This window comes from Schistocerca nitens, chromosome 3, assembly GCF_023898315.1.
Source record: "Schistocerca nitens isolate TAMUIC-IGC-003100 chromosome 3, iqSchNite1.1, whole genome shotgun sequence".
In the NCBI taxonomy this organism is placed as follows: Eukaryota; Metazoa; Arthropoda; class Insecta; order Orthoptera; family Acrididae; genus Schistocerca; species Schistocerca nitens.
The window spans coordinates 61,149,657-61,169,551 of NC_064616.1; the positions used below are offsets into that span (position 1 = coordinate 61,149,657).

At 41.3% G+C, this 19,895-nt stretch overlaps 1 protein-coding gene across 1 annotated transcript in view; it reads left to right on the forward strand.

Moving 5' to 3' along the window:
* Positions 1–19,548, forward strand: part of LOC126249070 (glycoprotein 3-alpha-L-fucosyltransferase A-like) — a 220,639-nt gene extending 201,091 nt beyond the window's left edge. The window contains exon 4 of the mRNA XM_049950722.1: positions 18,476–19,548. Within this exon, the coding sequence (XP_049806679.1) occupies positions 18,476–18,803 (328 nt within the window). The 3' untranslated portion in view covers positions 18,804–19,548. The remainder of the gene's footprint in view (positions 1–18,475) is intronic.
* Positions 19,549–19,895: the final 347 nt, after the last annotated feature.

The following is a 19,895-nucleotide window of genomic DNA, read 5'->3' on the forward strand; positions in this document are numbered from 1 at the left end:
TCCTATAAACCTGTGTTTATCTCAGAAAGTACATTGTACTCATTTTTCTTGTTTCGATGAGTACTACCACCTCTCAAAGTATTCGACACTTATTTTGAAGACCCTGTATACTGCTTCCACCTTTTACCTTTCCCTTCTTTGCTTAGGACTTGTTTTCCATCTGAGCTCTTGATATTCGTACAGCTGCTTCTCTTTTCTCCAAAGGACTTTTTAATTTTCCTATAAGCGGTATCTATCTTTCTCCCACCCCCAATTCCCGTTCTCCCCAATCCGTGCAGATGCCGCAGCAGGATGGGAGAGATTCTGTGAATTTCAGAAAAATTAGGAGAAGGCTATGGCAAGCTAAACCGTCGTCAAACCATGTCAGTGACGCGATTAATAAGCGCACTACTCACTAAATACAGATATCTGTATTTGAGTCCCAATCCAGCAAATAGTCTAACAAAAAAAAATGGTTCAAATGGCTCTGAGTACTATGGGACTTAACTTCTGAGGTCATCAGTCCCCTAGAACTTAGAACTACTTAAACCTAACTAACCTAAGGACATCACACACATCCATGCCCGAGGCAGGATTCGAACCTGTGACCTGCGACCTGCGCTCGGCCACCCAGGCCGGCAAACAGTCTAACATTATCAAGCTGAAGAGAACAGCTTTAAACGCGCGGTATTTGTGCTCGCTAAAATGTAAAAAAATGTTAAATATATCTGTTAAACGTGTGGGAAACGCGCCACTTGAGCAATTAGCTCTCAAACAATATTATTACATTTAAAAAAATTACACTGCGCAAAAGAACTTATGACTTCTAGAAACCCCGTAATTGTCTCCCATTGTGACGCATAAGTCTGAAATTTTCCTCAAAGGTGCCTACTGCCTTTCTCTGCAACGGTGCAAAAGCGTGGCTCCCTGCGATGTCATCCCTGGGCTTGGCGACACTTCGAACAGCAACAGCGACATGCGAAAAAAAGGCCACAGCTGAAAGTTCAGGTGAGGTGAAGGGTGTGCTTATGATGCCGCAGTGGCACCAAATTTCACCAAAATTTTGTCCAACACCAGTGTGGACATATCAGACGATGGGAAGGTCGTCATTCCCCTATCCCCCGTCCCCACATCTCATAGCTTCTCTTGACACCTCTGCAGTGGAGGTCAGCACCGCGACGCCCAGTGTTGAAATCACGATGTTTTCTTATATCTGCCGGCCGGTGTGGCCGTGCGGTTCTAGGCGCGTCAGTCTGGAACCGCGAGACCGCTACGGTCGCAGGTTCGAATCCTGCCTCGGGCATGGATGTGTGTGATGTCCTTAGGTTAGTTAGGTTTAAGTAGTTCTAAGTTCTAGGGAACTGATGGCCTCAGCTGTTAAGTCCCATAGTGCTCAGAGCCATTTGAACCATTTTTTTCTTATATCTGGCCGAGGAAAACATTTCAGACACACAGCCCTTCAGAATAGACGTGAAAAACCCTCAGCAGGTGGCACAAAGGGTGTCAGTGAAACCATCCCTTCCCTTGCGGCGTTCATTCCCACGCATTCCGCGGTCGATAACGACAGCTCGCAGTGCGATGAGCAACAAGACGATGTTCTTGGCAACGTTCGACACTGCTGACACCCCCGGACGATTCAATTGTTTGCTAAGGACATCGTGGGGCTGCAACCACATTGAACGTGATCTGACCCCTTTGGAAGGTAATGCGACCACTATTTTTGCTCTTGTACACAGGGTGGAACCACTAGGGGCCGTTCAAAATCATTCGACGGACGAAATTTGAACGTGAAACAAAGTAGCAAAGGGTGTTTATACTTTTTCAGCCCCCTTGTTTTGCGTCCTCCTGTGGTATGATCAAGCTGTGGCACGGTCATGGACGGGTGCAACATTGAAATGTACAGGAATACAATTGCGAAGGGTCCTCAAAGGCCCCATTTCGGCAACACGGTCAGTGCCACGCATGTTTTTGAGAACATTAAAAATGTAGCTCGAGAGACTTAAGACATCGATTCAGCTGAGTGGTGGCTCAGAGCTGTTCTAGCACCTGCGGGCACGCAGCCCCTATGACACACCTTAGGTGGGGTTTCCTGCCCTCAGGTGTGGGAGCAACAATCTGGCACCACACAGCTGAATGGGTGTCGGAGTACTTGACAGGTACATTTCTTACATGCTACACAAAGGTGTGTGGGTGGCACTGAGGGTGTTGGCAAACTGGGGGTCTTAGACGGACCCTTTGCCATTTTATTCATGTGTAAATCAAAGCATAAACACCCTTTACCGCTTCAGATCAGGTTCAAATTTCATCGATTGATTTTGAATGGTTCCTAGTGATTCCACATTGTATACCAAAGCAAAAATTGAGGTCGCACTACCCTCGAAAGGGGTAGATCGCGTTCAGCGGGGTTGCAGCATCACGATGTCCTTAGTTTAGGGTACGGAAATCAACGCCCTGAGAGAAACGGTGCTTTCACTGACGCCCTTTATGCCACCTCCTGACGGCTTTTCGTTTCGTTTCTGAGCGGTAGTGTATCTTTGTCTGAAATGTTTTCCTTGGCCGCCCATAAGAAAACGGCGTGATTTCAACGCTGGGTGTCGCGATTCGACCTCCATCGCAGAGACGTCAAAATAACGGGTGAAATGTGGATAAGAGGGGCTGTGACGACCTTCCTATCATGTGACACATCCACTATGGCGTTGGGCAGAATTGTGGTGAAATTTGGTGCCAATGTGACACCATAAACGCACACGTGAACTTCTGAGCTGTGGCCTTTCTTCGCATGTGTCGACACATTGCTGTTCGAAGCGTCGCGGAGCCCGAGAGTAACGTTTCAGGGCGCCACGCTTTTGCACCATTACAGAGGAAGGGTGTAGGCATCTTTGAGACAAATTGCAAACTTGGGAGACAATTACAGGGTTACAAAAAAGTGATAAGTTTTTTTGCGCAGTCTATACTCATGCATGAGGGTACTGCCATTACCAATGTTTGCATACACTGCATATTGAAACAGGTAGCCCTGCCATTGCAAACAGGCCTTCGAAAGGACACGGCCGCTTTCCTCCACCATCCTTCCCTAATCCGAGTTTGTGCTCCGTCCCTAATGATCTCGATGTCGACGGGACGTTAAACACTAATCTCCTGCTCTTCCTCCTTCGGACTATTCAAAGTGAACAAAGCACCAGGCCCGAACATAATTCCTATAAGATTTTATATATAATACGCTGCGGAATTAAATTCTTTCCTAGTTCGTGTTTATCGAGAATCTCAAGCGCAACGAATAGTTCCACATGATTGGAAAATAACGCAGGTCACTTCCGTATTGTAAACGGACAAAACGAAAGATGCACAAAATTACAGGCCTATATCGCTAACGGTTGTAAGGTTCTAGAACATATTTTAAGCTCCAACATTTTCACATTGATCAAGTACAAGAAGCTACTCGCAGGGAAAAAACCACTCGTGAGAAAAAAGTTTGGTTTATTCACACAAAATATCTTGCAAATAGTAGATGTAAGTGAATAGGTAGAGTCCGTCTTCCTCCATTTTCAAAAATCATTCGTCAGTACCATATTCTTGATTAATACTAAAAATATGAAACTGAGTATCTTTGTACATATGCGCATGACTCGACTAATAAAAAGCAGTATGTTATAAGCCTACTGGATGGCACACATTCAACAGAAACGAAAATAACATCGAGTGTGTTCCGAGACAAGCGTTAATGCTCTCAATATACATAAAAGATTTATCAAACAGCCAAGTAATGTCAGCAGCACTGTCAGATTGCTGGCCGGCCGCGGTGGTCTCGCGGTTCTAGGCGCGCAGTCCGGAACCGCGCGACTGCTACGGTCGCAGGTTCGAATCCTGCCTCGGGCATGGATGTGTGTGATGTCCTTAGGTTAGTTAGGTTTAAGTAGTTCTAAGTTCTAGGGGACCGATGACCACAGCTGTTAAGTCCCATAGTGCTCAGAGCCAACCAGATTGCTGTTGTCTACACCAACGTCGTTGGACGACTGTCAGGGAAAGCAGAAAGATTTGGACAGAATTTCCACTTGGTGTATGACAGCTCTCTCCACCACTGGAGTCCGCAGCTCGTGGTCTAGTAGTTAGCGTTGCTGCATCTGGATCACGGGGTCAATTCCCGGCCAGGTCGGGGATTTTCTCCGGTCGGGGACTGGGTGTTTGTGTTGTCGTCATCATCTCATCATCATTCGAGCAGTACCGAGACTGGAAATCGAAATATTAGGAACTTGTACGGGCGCTGATGACCACGTTGTTAAGCGCCTATTATCATCATCATCCACCAGTGGATAAGTACACGACAGTGCTTACAACAAAGGGATATAATGCGATAGTATCCGATTATAAGATTAGAGGCGAACATCTTAAATGTCTGCAGGTAGTAAGAAAAGCGAAATGAAGACTTCGGTTGATTGGAAGGGTCCTGGGGAGGTGCAGTGAATGTGTACAGAAACCTCACATAAGACGCTAGTGTGATCAATTCTCGACTACTTCTCCACCGTACTGAAATTTTGTGAAGTAAGCATGGCAACAGACACGGACCGAATTAAAAAATTCTCTGTTAGCTCTGTAGCAAGTCGGTATAGGCCATATCATAATGTAACAGAGGTTCCCAGGGGTCTTAAATAGTACTCTTAGCAAGAAAGTGACGGTGTCTCGTAAAATCCTGTTGGGTAAATTAAGAACCGATACCTGCAAAATGCTGTGCGACTGTTCTGCTGCCGCCATCATAAATCTCGCGTAGATATCATGAGAATAAGGTAAGCGGGATCAGGGCGTATACAGAGGCACATGCGGGGTGAACCTAATCTCCATTGACAACACTTCAGAGGTTCTTCAGGGATATTTTCTAAGTATTTTGGTATATACTGAGATGACAGAAGTCATGGGATAGCGATACGCACGTATAGAGATTGCCGTAGCATGACGTACAAAATGTATGAAAGGAGAGTGAATAGGTGGAGTTGTTATTGTACTGACTTGATTCATGTGAAAAGGTTTCCGACGTGATTATGGCCGTTCGACGGGAATTAACAGAATTTCAACGCGAAAGCTTCTTAGCTAGACGAATAGGACATTCAGTTCCGGAAATCGTTAGGAAATTCAATATTCTGAGATCCACAGTGTCAAAAGTGTACCGAGAATACCAAATTTCAGGCAATATCTCTCACCACGGATAATGCAGTGGTCGACAGCCTTCGCTTAACTACTGAGACAGCGGCGTTTGCGCAGAGTTTTCACTGCTAACAGACAAGCAACACTGCGTGAAATAACCTCAGAAATCAATGTGCGACATACGACGGACGTATCCGTTAGGGTAGTGCAAAAAAATTTGGCATTAATGAGCTATGGCAGCAAACGACTGACGCGAACGACCACAACATCGCTTGCAGCGCCTCTCCAGGGGTCGTCACAATCTCGGTTGGATCCAAGACGACTGGAAAACAGTGGGCTGGTCAGATGAGTCCCGATTTCAATTGATTACAGTTGACTATAGGATTCGAGTGTGGTGCAGACCCCACGAAGCCATGGACCCAAATTGTCAACCAGGCACTGTGCAAGCTGGTGGTGGCTCCATAACGGTGTGGGTTGTGTTTGCATGGAATGGACTGGGTCCTCTGGTCCAACTGAACCGATCACTTACTGAAAATTGTTATGTTCGGCTGCTTGGAGACGATTTATAGCCACTCAACGATGGAAATTTTTTTGGATGACAATGCGTTGTGTCACTAGCCTACAGTCGTTCGCGACTGGTTTGAAGAACATTCTGGACAACTCGAGCGAATGATTTGGCCACTCAGACCACCCAACATGAGTCAGATCCAACATTTATAGGACATAATCGAGTGGTCAGTTCGTGCACAAAATGCTGCACCGACAACACTTTCGCAATTCTGGACGGCTGTAGAGGCAACATGACTCAATATTTTTGCATGGAACTTCCAACGGCCTATTGAGTTCATGCAACGTCGAGTTTCTGCACTACGAAAGGAAGCCCGACACGATATTAGGAGGTATCCCATGACTTCCGTCACCTCATTGTAGTGCCACTGTGCCCCCTTCTATAGCGTTCAGTGAAACCATAGACGGGATTCATATCGGCCAACTCTTCGTGAGAAACTTATGCATACTGCAGTGGTTCACTTTAGCGTACCGGTAAAACTAAAAAAAGAACGTTAGACAGAACCGAGCAATACTTAGTGCAATCTTCAGGACGGAGAGTAAAGTTGTAGCTTATTCATCGTGTGGTTGAAGCTTCCTTCTTGTCCATGTTTGCTTACTAATACATAATTACGGAAACATGGGTTTTGTCCTGAGCAAACACAAATTTGTGTCTGCACAAGGAAGAACCTTACTTCCATAATTACATAAAGTGATTACAGTTGCTAACAGCAGGTACCGTGAGTGAACGGAACAAGACTATTATCCAAACGAGACACGCAGCGCGTATCGTATTAGTTGACCACAATATTATTGCACGTGGGAGTAAGGGCACTTCTGTCGGCTCATCGTGAGTCTGCGGGTAATCGGGCTTGATACTATATGCACAATTGACATGAAAGCCTTGGTAGTGCGATGTGTTTTCCTTAGGCACCGTTGTACTTTTTTACTGTAATGTCACTGCGTGTGTCAAATAACGGCAAAGTGCACTAACTTCGTGGCTGAGTACTAGACATCTGTTGTGCACTTATTTTCAGTGCAATGCGTATGCGAAGATAAATGGGGGGGGGGGGGGGGAACAAGTTAATTGCAATTACTTTGGAACGATCCAACGCAGTGCATCGATTCATCATACCAAAATACTCAGAAAACATTCCTGAAAATCCTTGAATTTCGCTCGTGTTCGCCCTTTATACACTAGTCTTCCTCTCGCTCGATGCACGAATGTAATAGGACAGAAAATCGCTGGACTGTTGGTGTGAAATACCCTCGGGCATGTACTGTACTATACTGTCGTGAGCTTGGGAATGTGCTCGTGTCGACACGAAGACTGACCAGTAACACTTCCCGTGGGATGTCCACACGTAATTTTGAATCCTGAAAAGTTCTACTGATAGATATTCCCTTACTTAACCCGTTCTAGAAAGTCTACTAGTACAAATTACCGTGATTAAATCACATTCCAGACTAGTCAGGACCATGAACACATTGCTTATACAAACATTCGCAGCAATTACTGGAAATGAATACTAACATAGTGAAGATATGACGAGAATTCATATCAGATACTGAAACGACGAACTAGGGCTCCAATCTGTCTGAATAGTTCTGCACATGGTTTCCACAAATAAACGTAAAACCAAATAATAAAGGCAACAAACAAGGTGGCACGTGTGATGAAAAGAAGAAAGGATGGAAGATGAGGATTTACATCTAACTGGAGATGAAGTCATTAGAGCACAAGTTCGAGCAAGACAAGGAAGGGGGAAGTGTGAACACAAGGGACGACTGTACAAATAATTTATTTACAACTTGTCTGAAATGTACAAAATGATAAGTCAGCTTCATATGACATATGACATATGACATCACGAGTGAGGTGAGATATAAAAATACTATCCCTACAGACCTCCGCGCTTAAAGTTCCGCGTGTACTGATATGTGAATACACATAAAAATATAGCATCCAACCTCATTACAGACACTACCTCATCCGAATGTTTCTCTTTCAGGTATGTTTAACGGATAACAATGGCTTTTCAACAAATCAAATGCCACTTTGTAAGCCAATTTAGGGCATATTCATGACTCCCCAAAATTGGTTCAAATGGCTCCAAGCACTATGGGATTTAACATCTGAGGTCATCAGTCCCCTAGACGTAGAATTACTTAAACCTAACTAACCTAAGGACATCACACACATCCATGCCCGAGGCAGAATTCGAACTGTAGCAGCAGCGTGGTTCCGGACTGAAGCGCCTAGAGCCGCTCGCCCAGAGAGTTCCGCTCGTTAGGCCTGTAGATCAGAGTACCTGTTCATAATCAAGAAAAATGCATATTTGGGTTTGCTATCTCACTGATGATGAGGTCATTATGACAGAATGCAAGCTCGGATTGGCGAAGGGTAGGGAAGGAAATTGTCCCTGTCCTTTTCAATGAAACTGTCCTGGCATTTGCCTTAATTGATACTGTGAAACTAGCAAAAGCTAGAGATCAGAACTGAGGTCCGTATACTCGCGTCAAACTCACCAGCGAGTCCTGTGACTTCATCTCCAAACTCGCCATCTTCGTGTGTCCGCAGTCTCGACTCGTGAGTTTCCGCCGCAGTCCACTCGTTACCTGAAGCACACGCACCTAAAGTTCCTCGTTTAGCGCATTCGCAATGAGCAGCATACTCGGAAATTTGTAACTTCTCACTCGGCACAATCTATGGATCACTGACATCACAGAGACACTCACGTCGTGGTTGGTTGCTGATTTACAAGTAGGCATAAAAAGTGCACGAACTCTGAGTAGTCGATTTTGACCAGAAAGTCGCTTGTGTAAAACGGGCTCGAGTCTGTTGTCGGGTACCGTACACAAGTGGACTCAACTCGCACACGGAAAGGAGAGCAAGCACACGATTTCACAAGTATAACCACGGACTCGCAGCGTTCCCGTTCCATACACAATTTCCGCCATTAACATGTAAATTATTATTCATTTATTTCACACATTCATGATTTCGGTTTCATAGTCATTCTAAAGTGAAAGATAATACGTCACAAAGTTTCCGACCAGCCTAAAAGACAGGCATTTATTGTACACCAGTATAACATCTGATCGGTTACCAGTGAAATTTGTTCTGTTTACACATATATTTATATAGGTAAAACGTTGTTGAAGACTGCTGTAAATTTATTTTAATATTTAACATCTATTCAGAGAATGTCTAACAGCTACGTTCACATATACACACTTTCGAGGCGTCACCGATCTATAAAGATGGTGCCAGAAAACATGACATGAGAATGAAGTGCAGTCTCTAAATGGTGATTAATGACTAAAATCAATTACAGAAATGAATGACAAGCTACACAACTCGCCGTTAGCCCAAAAGTACAAGTTGCCATGACCAAATGAATACAGAAATAGCTCGCTTCTTCTCGCAGGGATATAATGTGATGCTCTTTGCCCAGTTTTCGTTTCAAGTAGCACGTATATTTTCTATTGGTGGAGGTAGAATACAACCTTTTTCGCATTGGACGAATTTTTTTATGTTTTTCTTATAAAGCGCGAACTATTGCATGAAACGTATAACAGACATTGCTCCTCCTCTAACGGAACAGGTTTGCAGTAGTGTACTTTGCAGCAATTGGACTGCTCCTTATACCCCCACAGTCTCACAGAACACAGCTTCATTAGAGGCCATCTGATCCCTACAACTGGTCATTTCGCCATGTCAGAGCTACTTTACAGCAGCAAGATCGCTTACTCTTCTTTCTTACTAACAATAAGACAGTCACGACTAGCCTTACACTTCTGCACGCTACCGCAAGAGAGAACGAGTCGACGAGTATGTAGCGACCGCGGCGCCACAGTTTTCAGACTCGTCATACTCGCGAAATTAAAGTGGGAACGAAGGAAGCCCGTTAGCACTGGAGGAACAGCGGCGCCTTGATTCGTGGAGTATGCAACTCATAACATTAAACTCCTACTCGCTCCGTTTCTGATTTGTAACGGAAGCCTAAATCTGTACGTCAGGTTTTACCCCTCCTCCTTAATGCAAATTCAGTGTCTTAATCATTGTACTACCTAGCTCGGTTACCCGCTCATCCACTTCCTGTTTAGAGCAATGAGTGGTACACATGTGCCTGGTTATCTGGCTCCACAATTATGAAGTCTGTCGTTATTATGTGATGGTGTCATCCTTCTTCATTTTACAGAAAGGACAGACCAGAGTTGGGATGGGGTCACAATCCTGTATCTCCTAACGGATAGCAGGAATTATGAAAAGTATTTGTCATTGTCCTCACTTTCCGTGACTAAATCTTGTGGTTGATGAACCTGTGATTAGAAATGGTCATAATGGTCTAAAGACTATGACAAATATTGTTTTTGTTTTAATGTGGGCACAGACCAAACTTAAGGAAACTTGAAGGAGGCACATATCACAAGTAAACACTTTATTCTGACTGAAAAGCATCAGACTAATCATTAGCTCTTTCAGCATTAAGGTTCTCATTAGGAGAAGGAATTTACCTTGACAGCATATGAAATACTCATCCCATACTTCCTCTTGTACTCTAAAAACTTGATGAATGTGTTGAAAATATGTGACTTTTAGGCACCATTTAAGACATAAATGTCAGTACCAATTCATTAACTGACATCACTGTATCTAATCTGGCTGGGGTGTTGGTAACAAAGGAACAGAAAAAAATCCCAATTTGCCATCTTGTTTTGGTTTCAGTGTTCATGGCATCTTTCGATGGTGATTTCTTTCAGACCAGAGATTAATGAGCCTATAGTAAATAATATGTACTCACTCAAGTACTACATATCCCTTCTGGCAGTTTCTTCCTGTAAGCACTTAACAGTAACTGATCACTGTTCTGCATTTTTGCTTTACTCATATCTGCCGTTCTTGCTACAATAGTATATAGGGACTTCAGGAAGTAAGTTACAAGTCATCCCACATGAACACCACTGGGCAAAAAGAGTGGCACATTGCCCGATCAAAGTGTGGGAGTGAAATGGTACAGCAGCTGCAAATGTACTCCAAAGTTGAAGTATGAAGGATAATATGATTCTTGTGAGCAAATGACATATATTTGACACAGATTTATCATGAAAATCTGGCAATATACAGACCAAATGCAATATTGTGAAGTGGTGCCAACAATTTGACCACGACATGGGTGATGCTGACTGGAAAGGAAGGAAGATCTTGCACCTTGAGATTTGCACATTTTTGGCAAGATGAATGAAGCTCTGTGGCCAACGAGCAAATTTCCATCATTGAGTAACTGAACAATTGGTAGAACATTCTAACTGTTGCTTACAGAGTCTTTGTGTCTATGTAGAACAACAGTGTAATGTAACTGTGTCACTTTGAAGTGTAGTGCAGCATTCAATAAAAGTTATCTGGCCTGCCATAATAATGTGAAACTAGCTTTTTTAAGTCCCCTCTTAGCTTTCTGTCATGGAGGATGGTATGAAGTAAAATAGTTTCACAGAGCTACAATATGAAACAGTGATTTAAATAGAAGCAGTATTTCATTTGTTTCTGATTTTGTGTCATATAGTGCTCAAGTCAGAAAATTTAACTGGTTTTGATACTTTAAAAGTGTGGATCATATTTCATAAATACATTTATATGTAAATTATATGATATACAAACATTTAGTGCTTATAAACATCATGTAAAAGAGAAACACTAAATGGGTAATAAATATACTCTCATAGGTTTTCAACTGAACAAGCCATTTTCTCATTTGTCAACCAACTCCTTGAATCAATAAACAAGAAAATGTCACCAGTTAGAATCTTTTGTGATCTGTCAAAAGCATTCGACTGTGTAGATCACACGATTCTACTAAGACAGGCTGAGCATTATGGCTTGAAAGATAAAGTAGGGAAGTGCTTTGAGTCATATCTAAATGACAGAAATCAGAAAGTAGTATTAAACAGTTGTGCAAAGGCAGCTGCCAGCTCTGATTGGGGTACATTAAAATGTGGAGTGCCGCAGGGCTCGGGGCCTGGACCCTTACTTTTCTGAATCTTTGTAAATGACCTCCCATGGTGTGTGACCTAAGAAGCACACTTCACCCTATTTGCAGATGACACAACCATTATGATTGACAAGGTACCCAATTGCAATCTAGAGAACACTGCGATCACTATATTCCAAGAAGTTCTAGATTGGTTCACTGCAAATGGTCTGTCCCTCAAAGTTAGTAAGACACATTTCATTCAGTTTCAAACAGTAAACAAAAAAATTGGAAAATGTTGAAATAAAATGTGGAGAGAAAGAAATAGAAATTTCTGGGTTTATATATTGATAACAATCTAAACTTGTCTGTCCACATCACTGACCTATGTAAAAGACTGAATTCAGAAGCATTTGCCATTCGCTCAATTGCATCTGTTTGTGACATGGAAACAATCAAAACTACATATGTTAGTTATTTCCATTCACTTATGACACATGGCATCATATTCTGGGAAAATCAACCACAAGCAAATAAAGTCTTTGTTGCACACAAGAGAGTTATCATGATTATGAGTAGAGTGCATCCTAGACCTTCTTGCAAAAATTTATTCAAACAGCTGGGGATCCTCCTCATGCCTTGTCAATACATCTTGTCACTAATGTGCTTCATGAACAAAAATTATGCAATTTACAAAATGAATAGTGCATACCATGATCACAATACAAGAAGAAAACATGATCTTCACAACGATTTAAAAAATCTCAGCGTGGTACAGAAAGGAGTTCATTATTCAAGTATAAAAGTGTTCAATAAACTTCCTGTCCATATCAAATCAGTCATAGAGGATCTTACTAAATTCAAAACTCACCTAAAACTTTATCTTTTGGATAATTCTTTTTATTCTTTACAGGAATTCTTTGATAATGTGTAATACTTCTTGAATTTGTAGATTAGCATATCACTTGTTGGCAGAATATTTTTTAGATGAATTACTTTAAATTTGTTTATGTAATTATCTATGTCATTACTGCACTATTATGTCTGCAATCATCGATGTCATTATTGTACTATTATCTGTGTTGTTATCTGAATTTTTGTTTGGAATTATTTGACATGTAGATGTCCTTTTTCATGTATCTGTTTATATATGTTAAATTGGTTGCCTCATGGTCATCTACATGTGGGTATTACTGTAATAACCCGACACACTCTACATCCTAGCGATATATTCGCGTCAAGGACCCACGGAACTCGAAAATAAATAAAATAAAATCAGGCTGTTCAACAAGCAAAAGTCCTACTCGGTGAGGCCAAGGCCTGGTTCATTATTAACAGGATGAAAATTATTCGAAAAACATGCAGAAGTTGATGAGGCTTTTTAATTGATACCAAGTTAACCTGGCAACAGCATACTAAACATGTTCCAAACTTCCATGGATCCTCTACCTCTTGAGTAAAACTATAAAGTATAATATCAGAACAGTACCTACTGATAGCATTGTATGCCATGTTCTGCAGGCACATCAGCTATGGGCTGCAGCTGTGAGGCCACTCTGCAGCCTGCAAGAGTGCTTTTATTGCAAAATATAGCAATGAGAACATTATCTCAAGCAAAACAAGAGACCATGTTGGAATATCACTGTTACAGGGAAAAGATAGATTGCTACTCACCGTTAGGATGACATGTAGAGTAGCAGACAGGCACAATGAAAAAGACACTTTCACATTAGCTTTCAGTCAAAGCCACCTTCAGAAAAGGAAACATACAAACATTCATTCATGCAAGCAAACACATCTCATGCACACATGACCACCATCTCTGGCAGCTAAAACTGGAATCATTCTCTGCTAAGGGTACACGAAAGTTTAGACAGTAGTGAAGTCCAGGGAAAGTATTCAAACTGCCATGTGAAGAATATTCTTTTAGAGACATTGCTCAAAATGTTGTCCATTTACAATAACACACAACTGGTATCTTTGTGCTAATGATTGTCTAGCACACTCAAAACAAAGAGATGTTTCATGAATTCTGGGTGCAGCTTCAGCCACATGGACAAACAGCTCTTTTTGAGTGTCTTGTCTCAGACACCACAAGCTCCATCCCCCCCACCCCCACCCCCGCCACCCCACCGCCCCCCCCCCCCCCCGCGCAAAAAAAAAAAAATAAATAAATAAATAAATAAATCCATAGGAGTGAGATCAGGGTTCAAAAGTTGTGGAAAACATTGTTTAAATGTCCTCTAACATCAAGTGCATTGTGTCGTACAGCCCTGTTATTCTAGAATCATAATCACTGGCTGACCAATAGTAGGAAATTCTCCAACATTTCTGGTAATACTTAATGCAGAAAGACATGGTAATTTTCTCCAGTAAGCATGTTGGGGAGAAGATTCACCCCAATTGGATATTCATCAACAATACCGCCCCACACATTTATGGAAAATATCTGTTGATTGTGGAATACATGAGTCACCTCAGGATTTTCCAACTCCCAGGCATGGCTTTTGTGGCTGCTAAATATTCCTTCATTTGTGAAAGCAGCCTTGGTAGAAAACAAAATGAACATTTGGAAGTCAGTGATGTTTACTGGTTGGTATGGGTGCCATTGGCAAAATTTCATGTGCTGGGGAAGTAATCAGCTGGTAGGTTTTGTATCTCCTCACACCTGAATGGATGCATGTCCGTTTCACATAAGGCAGTCCACATATTGGTGTTGGAGGTATTACCACCTTGGTAATGGATTGTGTACTGGTGCTGAAGTTGTCCTCAGTTAGTTGTAACACAGCTTCCTCGAACTGAACAGTTCGCACACTTCAAGATCTACCAGTTTCCCATTGGTCTAGCCAAAGGGATCCATGTCAATGAACAATGCCATTAATTCCTTGAAATGTGACATGATTTGGTAACCTCCTCCCTGAAAATTTTTCTGCATGCAGGTGCCTTGCTGTTTGACTGTTCTATCATTTCTCCCCATAAATGAGATGTAGTGGGTGATCAAAAAGTCAGTATAAATTTGAAAACTTAATAAACCATGGAATAATGTAGATACAGAAGTAAAAATTGACACACATGCTTGGAATGACATGGGGTTTTATAAGAACAAAAAAGTTCACAAAATGTCTGACAGATGGCGCTGGACAGCAAAACAATCATGTATAAAAGGAGCTGTAATGAGAGAGAGAATCAGGTATGCCAGCAGTCGCAGCATGTTGACGTTACCTGAAAAGGTGCTTTTAGTGAAGCTGTATTATCAGAATGGGGAATGTGCTAATTCAGCATTAAGATCCTATCGCCATAGGAAGGGGGTTTGAATGGGTAAAGGTCCTTTGATTTTATCCATACTGGATGAGAGGTCATGGTTGTGAATGTCAATGTTAAAAAATATTTTGGCTCAACCACTTATTGTGTCTGGTGCATGTTCCATTTTAGCAAGTTTTAACAGGTTCTTTTACTTTTTATTATTCTGATGATGGAAGCTTGACTTCCGAAACACGTCAATCTTAGTGTTTTCTATAAACAAGTGGTTGAGCCGATATGGTTTCAATCTGGCCTGCAGAAGAAATACACAAACTTACAATGGGTAAAGGTCCGTTGACAAATGCAGCTGTGGCGAGAATTATTTCGAAGTTCGAAGCCACAGGTTTTTAAGACGATAGATCCCATAGTGGCCAACCAAGCACAAGGCGTAATGCTGCTGAGACAGTTCAGGAAGAAATGGAGACTGTAGCGGGTCCATCTATGTACGGGGAAATCAGCGCTCGTACAGTCACACGTCACACCGGCAGTCCATACACTACTGTTTGGTTGGCACTTAGGCATACCCTCTGATGCTATCCGTACAAAATCCACCGGCACCATGAACTGTTACCTGGCAATTTAGTGAAGCAGAGGGCATATGCGGTGTGGGCATTTCAAAAGATGGCGGAAGATGACAATTGGTTGAGTAACGTGTTGTGAACCGACAAAACTCATTTTACGCTCTGAGGGTCTGTCAATGCCCACAACTGTAGAATTTGGGCTACCGAAAATCCTATAACTGTCATGGAAACTCCATTGCATGATGAGAATGTCACGGTATGGGTTGGGTTTACCACATCTACCGTTATCGGGCCTTTTTTCTTTGAGGAAATGCGTGATTCTGATTTTGTAACTGCTACCATGACAGGTGAGATGTACGCCGATATGTTACAGAATCGCATCATCCCCAGCCTGGCTGATAAACACCTGTTGTAACGTACAATGTTTATGCAGGATGGCGCTCCACCCCATAATGCTAGACGCGTGAAAGATCTCTCGCGCGCATCGTTTGGTGATGATCATATGCTCAGCCACCACTTTCATCATGCTTGGCCAACCAGGTCCCCAGACCTCAGTCTGTGCGATTGTTGGCTGTGGTGTTACCTGAAGTCGCAAGTGTATCGTGATCGACTGACATCTCTAGGGATGCTGAAAGAAAACATCCGACGCCAATGCCTCACCATAACTCTGGACATGCTTTACAGTGCTGTTCACAACATTATTCCTCGACTACAGTTATTGTTGAGGAATGATGGTGGACATATTGAGCATTTCCTGTAAAGAACATCATCTTTGCTTTGTCTTACTTTGTTATGCTAATTATTGCGAAGCACCATCTGTCGGACGTTTTTTGAACTTTTGTATTTTTTTCATTCTAATAAAACCCCATGTCATTCCAAGCATGTGTGTCGATTTGTACATCTCTATCTACATTATTCTGTGATTTATGCAGTTTTCAAATTTATACTGACTTTTTGATCAGCTGGTATGTCAGCTTACGTGGTCTGAGTGTAATCAGCAATAAAGAACCTGTACACATCAGTACAAACAACATGTGGGCAAGCGATGGCCCATGGGTCACATCTGGTGTGCAATGGTTTCAATCTGGCCTGCAGAAGAAATACACAAACTTACTTAATTACTTGTCGACTGGAACTGCCTATCACCACTGACGTATTTTTTCCCAGTCTTTCTCATATTAGCATTAGTAAATAATTCTTGTCCATTGTAGAATGTATTAGAACATTGTAACTGTTGAAGCTGAATGTGATTTTCAATTAATTAACTGCAACTAGGTATGTATATAAGCAGTGTTTTCCCATAATGACATTTCAAGATGCCTGGCGCAAAACATTGTAACTAAATATATAATGTTCATGATACATAAATAAATGTATACATCTGATGATGGGATGAAAAGAATGGATATAATCTCAAAAATGTGTGTTTTGAGACATAATTTGTTGGCTTGGCATGTCAGGAAAGAGGTGCCATTGACATTGATGTGTTACTCCATAAAGATTAACGTCACAGATGCTATAGCTTTGACTTTATACGATAGGAGCACTGCTGCCGCATCATGTGACAAGGTGGCCCATGAATTTAAGTAACTGTGAATCAGACTCATAGGTCGGCAAAGGCTTACCATGCCTGGTATAAACTTTTATGTAAACACAACACAACATAAACGTTAATAATGTATCCAGAATGAGATTTTCACTCTGCAGCGGAGTGTGCGCTGATATGAAACTTCCTGGCAGATTAAAACTGTGTGCCCGACCGAGACTCGAACTCGGGACCTTTGCCTTTCGCGGGCAAGTGCTCTACCAACTGAGCTACCGAAGCACGACTCACGCTCGGTACTCACAGCTTTACTTCTGCCAGGAAGTTTCGTTAATAATGTAGTTGTTTATCCAGGGATGTGGACATTGCTACCAGTAATGACAACTTACCCTTTCCAGCAATAAGATGTAATTGTGTTGGATATCAGATTCATGTGTCAATATGTTATACACAAAATGATCAAAACAACATTGAATATTAGCCTAAGGGAAGAGCAGCATGAAACTCTTAAAGGGCCCCTAACGAATATAACGGTCCACCTGTGCTATTTGCACCACATAACAAAACTATTTCTTTTTATATTCTCCAGTAACACTAAATATTTGTATACATAGTTATTTTATATCCTGTATATCTTTCCAGCAGCACTGAAGTTTAATACATCATTTTAAAGTCACACTGAAAACCTTTGTTAATATATACTGGGTTGTTATAATTAAAGTGCAGCTACTCACAGAGGTTGAGTATGGGCTGTAATAGTTGTATGATAGTGAGGCTTGGTAGATACTTTGATGTGTTAATGTGGAACCCTTTTATGCTGAAATAAAAATAGTTCCAGTTTTGGTTACTAGGTACAAATCTGGTGCTGTGAACGCAAGGAAGACATATAGAAATGTTTCCAAATGTAATGGGTTAGGAATGGGACATGGGTGGAAAAGGTCAAGGAAGAGAGAAAGGCAACTGTTGATTTTATTATCACACAGTGTTTTCAGTATGAGCACCAGAGACATTGACAAGATGCTGTACGGTGCCAGATTTGCACCTGGTGGCCGAAATTGGAACTAATTTTTTCCAGCATAAATCAGTTCCACAATAACACATTACAATATCTACCAAGTTTTACTGCCATACAATAGTAGGTATGTGTAGCATTTCGAATTTTGTCTACAATATAAAATTTCTACATACAACAAAAAAAGAGTAGGTTACAGTGCAGATGTAGCTATGGTTATTCAAGTTATTTTAACAAACTACATCAACACTTTTGACTACTCCTGTTGATTATCATGTGTAATTAATTCAGAATAACATTTACACTACAGTTCACAAATATGTCACTGTGAAGTAGAGAAACTAGTTGTCAAATTTATTTTATTGTAAGACTCTCTGCCATTGTACTTGATGCATATAACTGCTTGAGTGAGGTGCTGGATGGTTGACATGATAAAGATTCATAATTCTCTACTTTTATTTTGCAGGAGGAATGTTCTGCCTGTAGTTATGGGAGCAAGACCTGAAGACTACGCACGAAATGCTCCAGAGCGTTCCTACATCCATGTTGATGAATTTGCCTCCGCTAAAGAACTGGCAGCATACTTACATCAACTTGACACAGATGATGAGCTGTATAATTCTTATTTTCGTTGGAAGGGCACTGGAGAGTTCATTAACACATACTTCTTCTGTCGTCTTTGTGCACTCCTTCATGATGATTTCCCAGCGAAAGCATATCGTGATATAAATGAGTGGTGGCGAGGTCCAGGAACTTGTACTAGTGGATCTTGGCGAAAGGTTACTCATGAATAATGAAATTTGAGAAAAGATGCTGATTTAAAAGAGAATCAGTTTCATATTACTAGCTGATAACATGTCTCCATGTTAAGTATTATACCACTACAACATGCTGCAAAATGTGGCTGTCACCTGCATCTTGTAAGATAGATAGTCATATCATTCTGGAGAGAATAATGATAATTAACCTGAGAAAATAACATGTACATATTGTACAAAGAAACAGCAGACAGAGAATGTGCTATTTAATGTCTAATTGGGTTAGGTCAGCTATGGTGAATGAAATGGTTTCTTATCTAATGTATGTGCACCTATATTATATTCAATTTCTTTGAAATTTGGCTTCACAGTGAGGATGAACAATACAGATTTCATTCCAGTATATCAGTGCATTCCATTCAGTTTAATCTCTCTTCCAGTCAAATTAGGAGAAAGCTTCAATATAAACACAGAAATTTTTTTATCCATACTATAATCAAGAAAAAGATGGTACAGTACTTTAAAATTACACAAAAATAATATTGAAGAGTATAGGGGAATGGAAATGAGAAGATAAAGTCACTCATAACTTTATGTCCAACAGACACACACTCTACATGGTACAGGATGTATAGTGCCCCATCAGTGGAACATCGGCACAAGAGGTACAGAGCACTGGTTAGATGTCAAAGTACTGTTAAAATTGGAGATGATTAATACTTGGATTATTGCCAATGACAGTCTTAGAAGGGAAGTAAAACTACATGGGTAAACAAAAAGAAAAGTGTAATGTAAACTAATTGAATATTGGGGGGGGCGGGGGGGGGGGGGGCAAAGGCTTGATATAACATGAAGATCTGGGGCTGAATAAGGAGTCATTGTTCACAAGATTAGCTGGTCTTGGCACATCACTTCTTATTAAATGAGTAATGAACAATCATCTCTTGACTAGTCCTGTATCCAATACTCAGAAATTTTTATCAGATATACACTTTCCACTGCTTGCATTCTGTTTCATCTAGACACTTCTGTAGCTCTCATTATCCAAGATTACACATAATTTTCTGTATTACATTACTATCCTACAACATAATGTAAAAGGAATTAGTAATATAAGATGCTAAAATT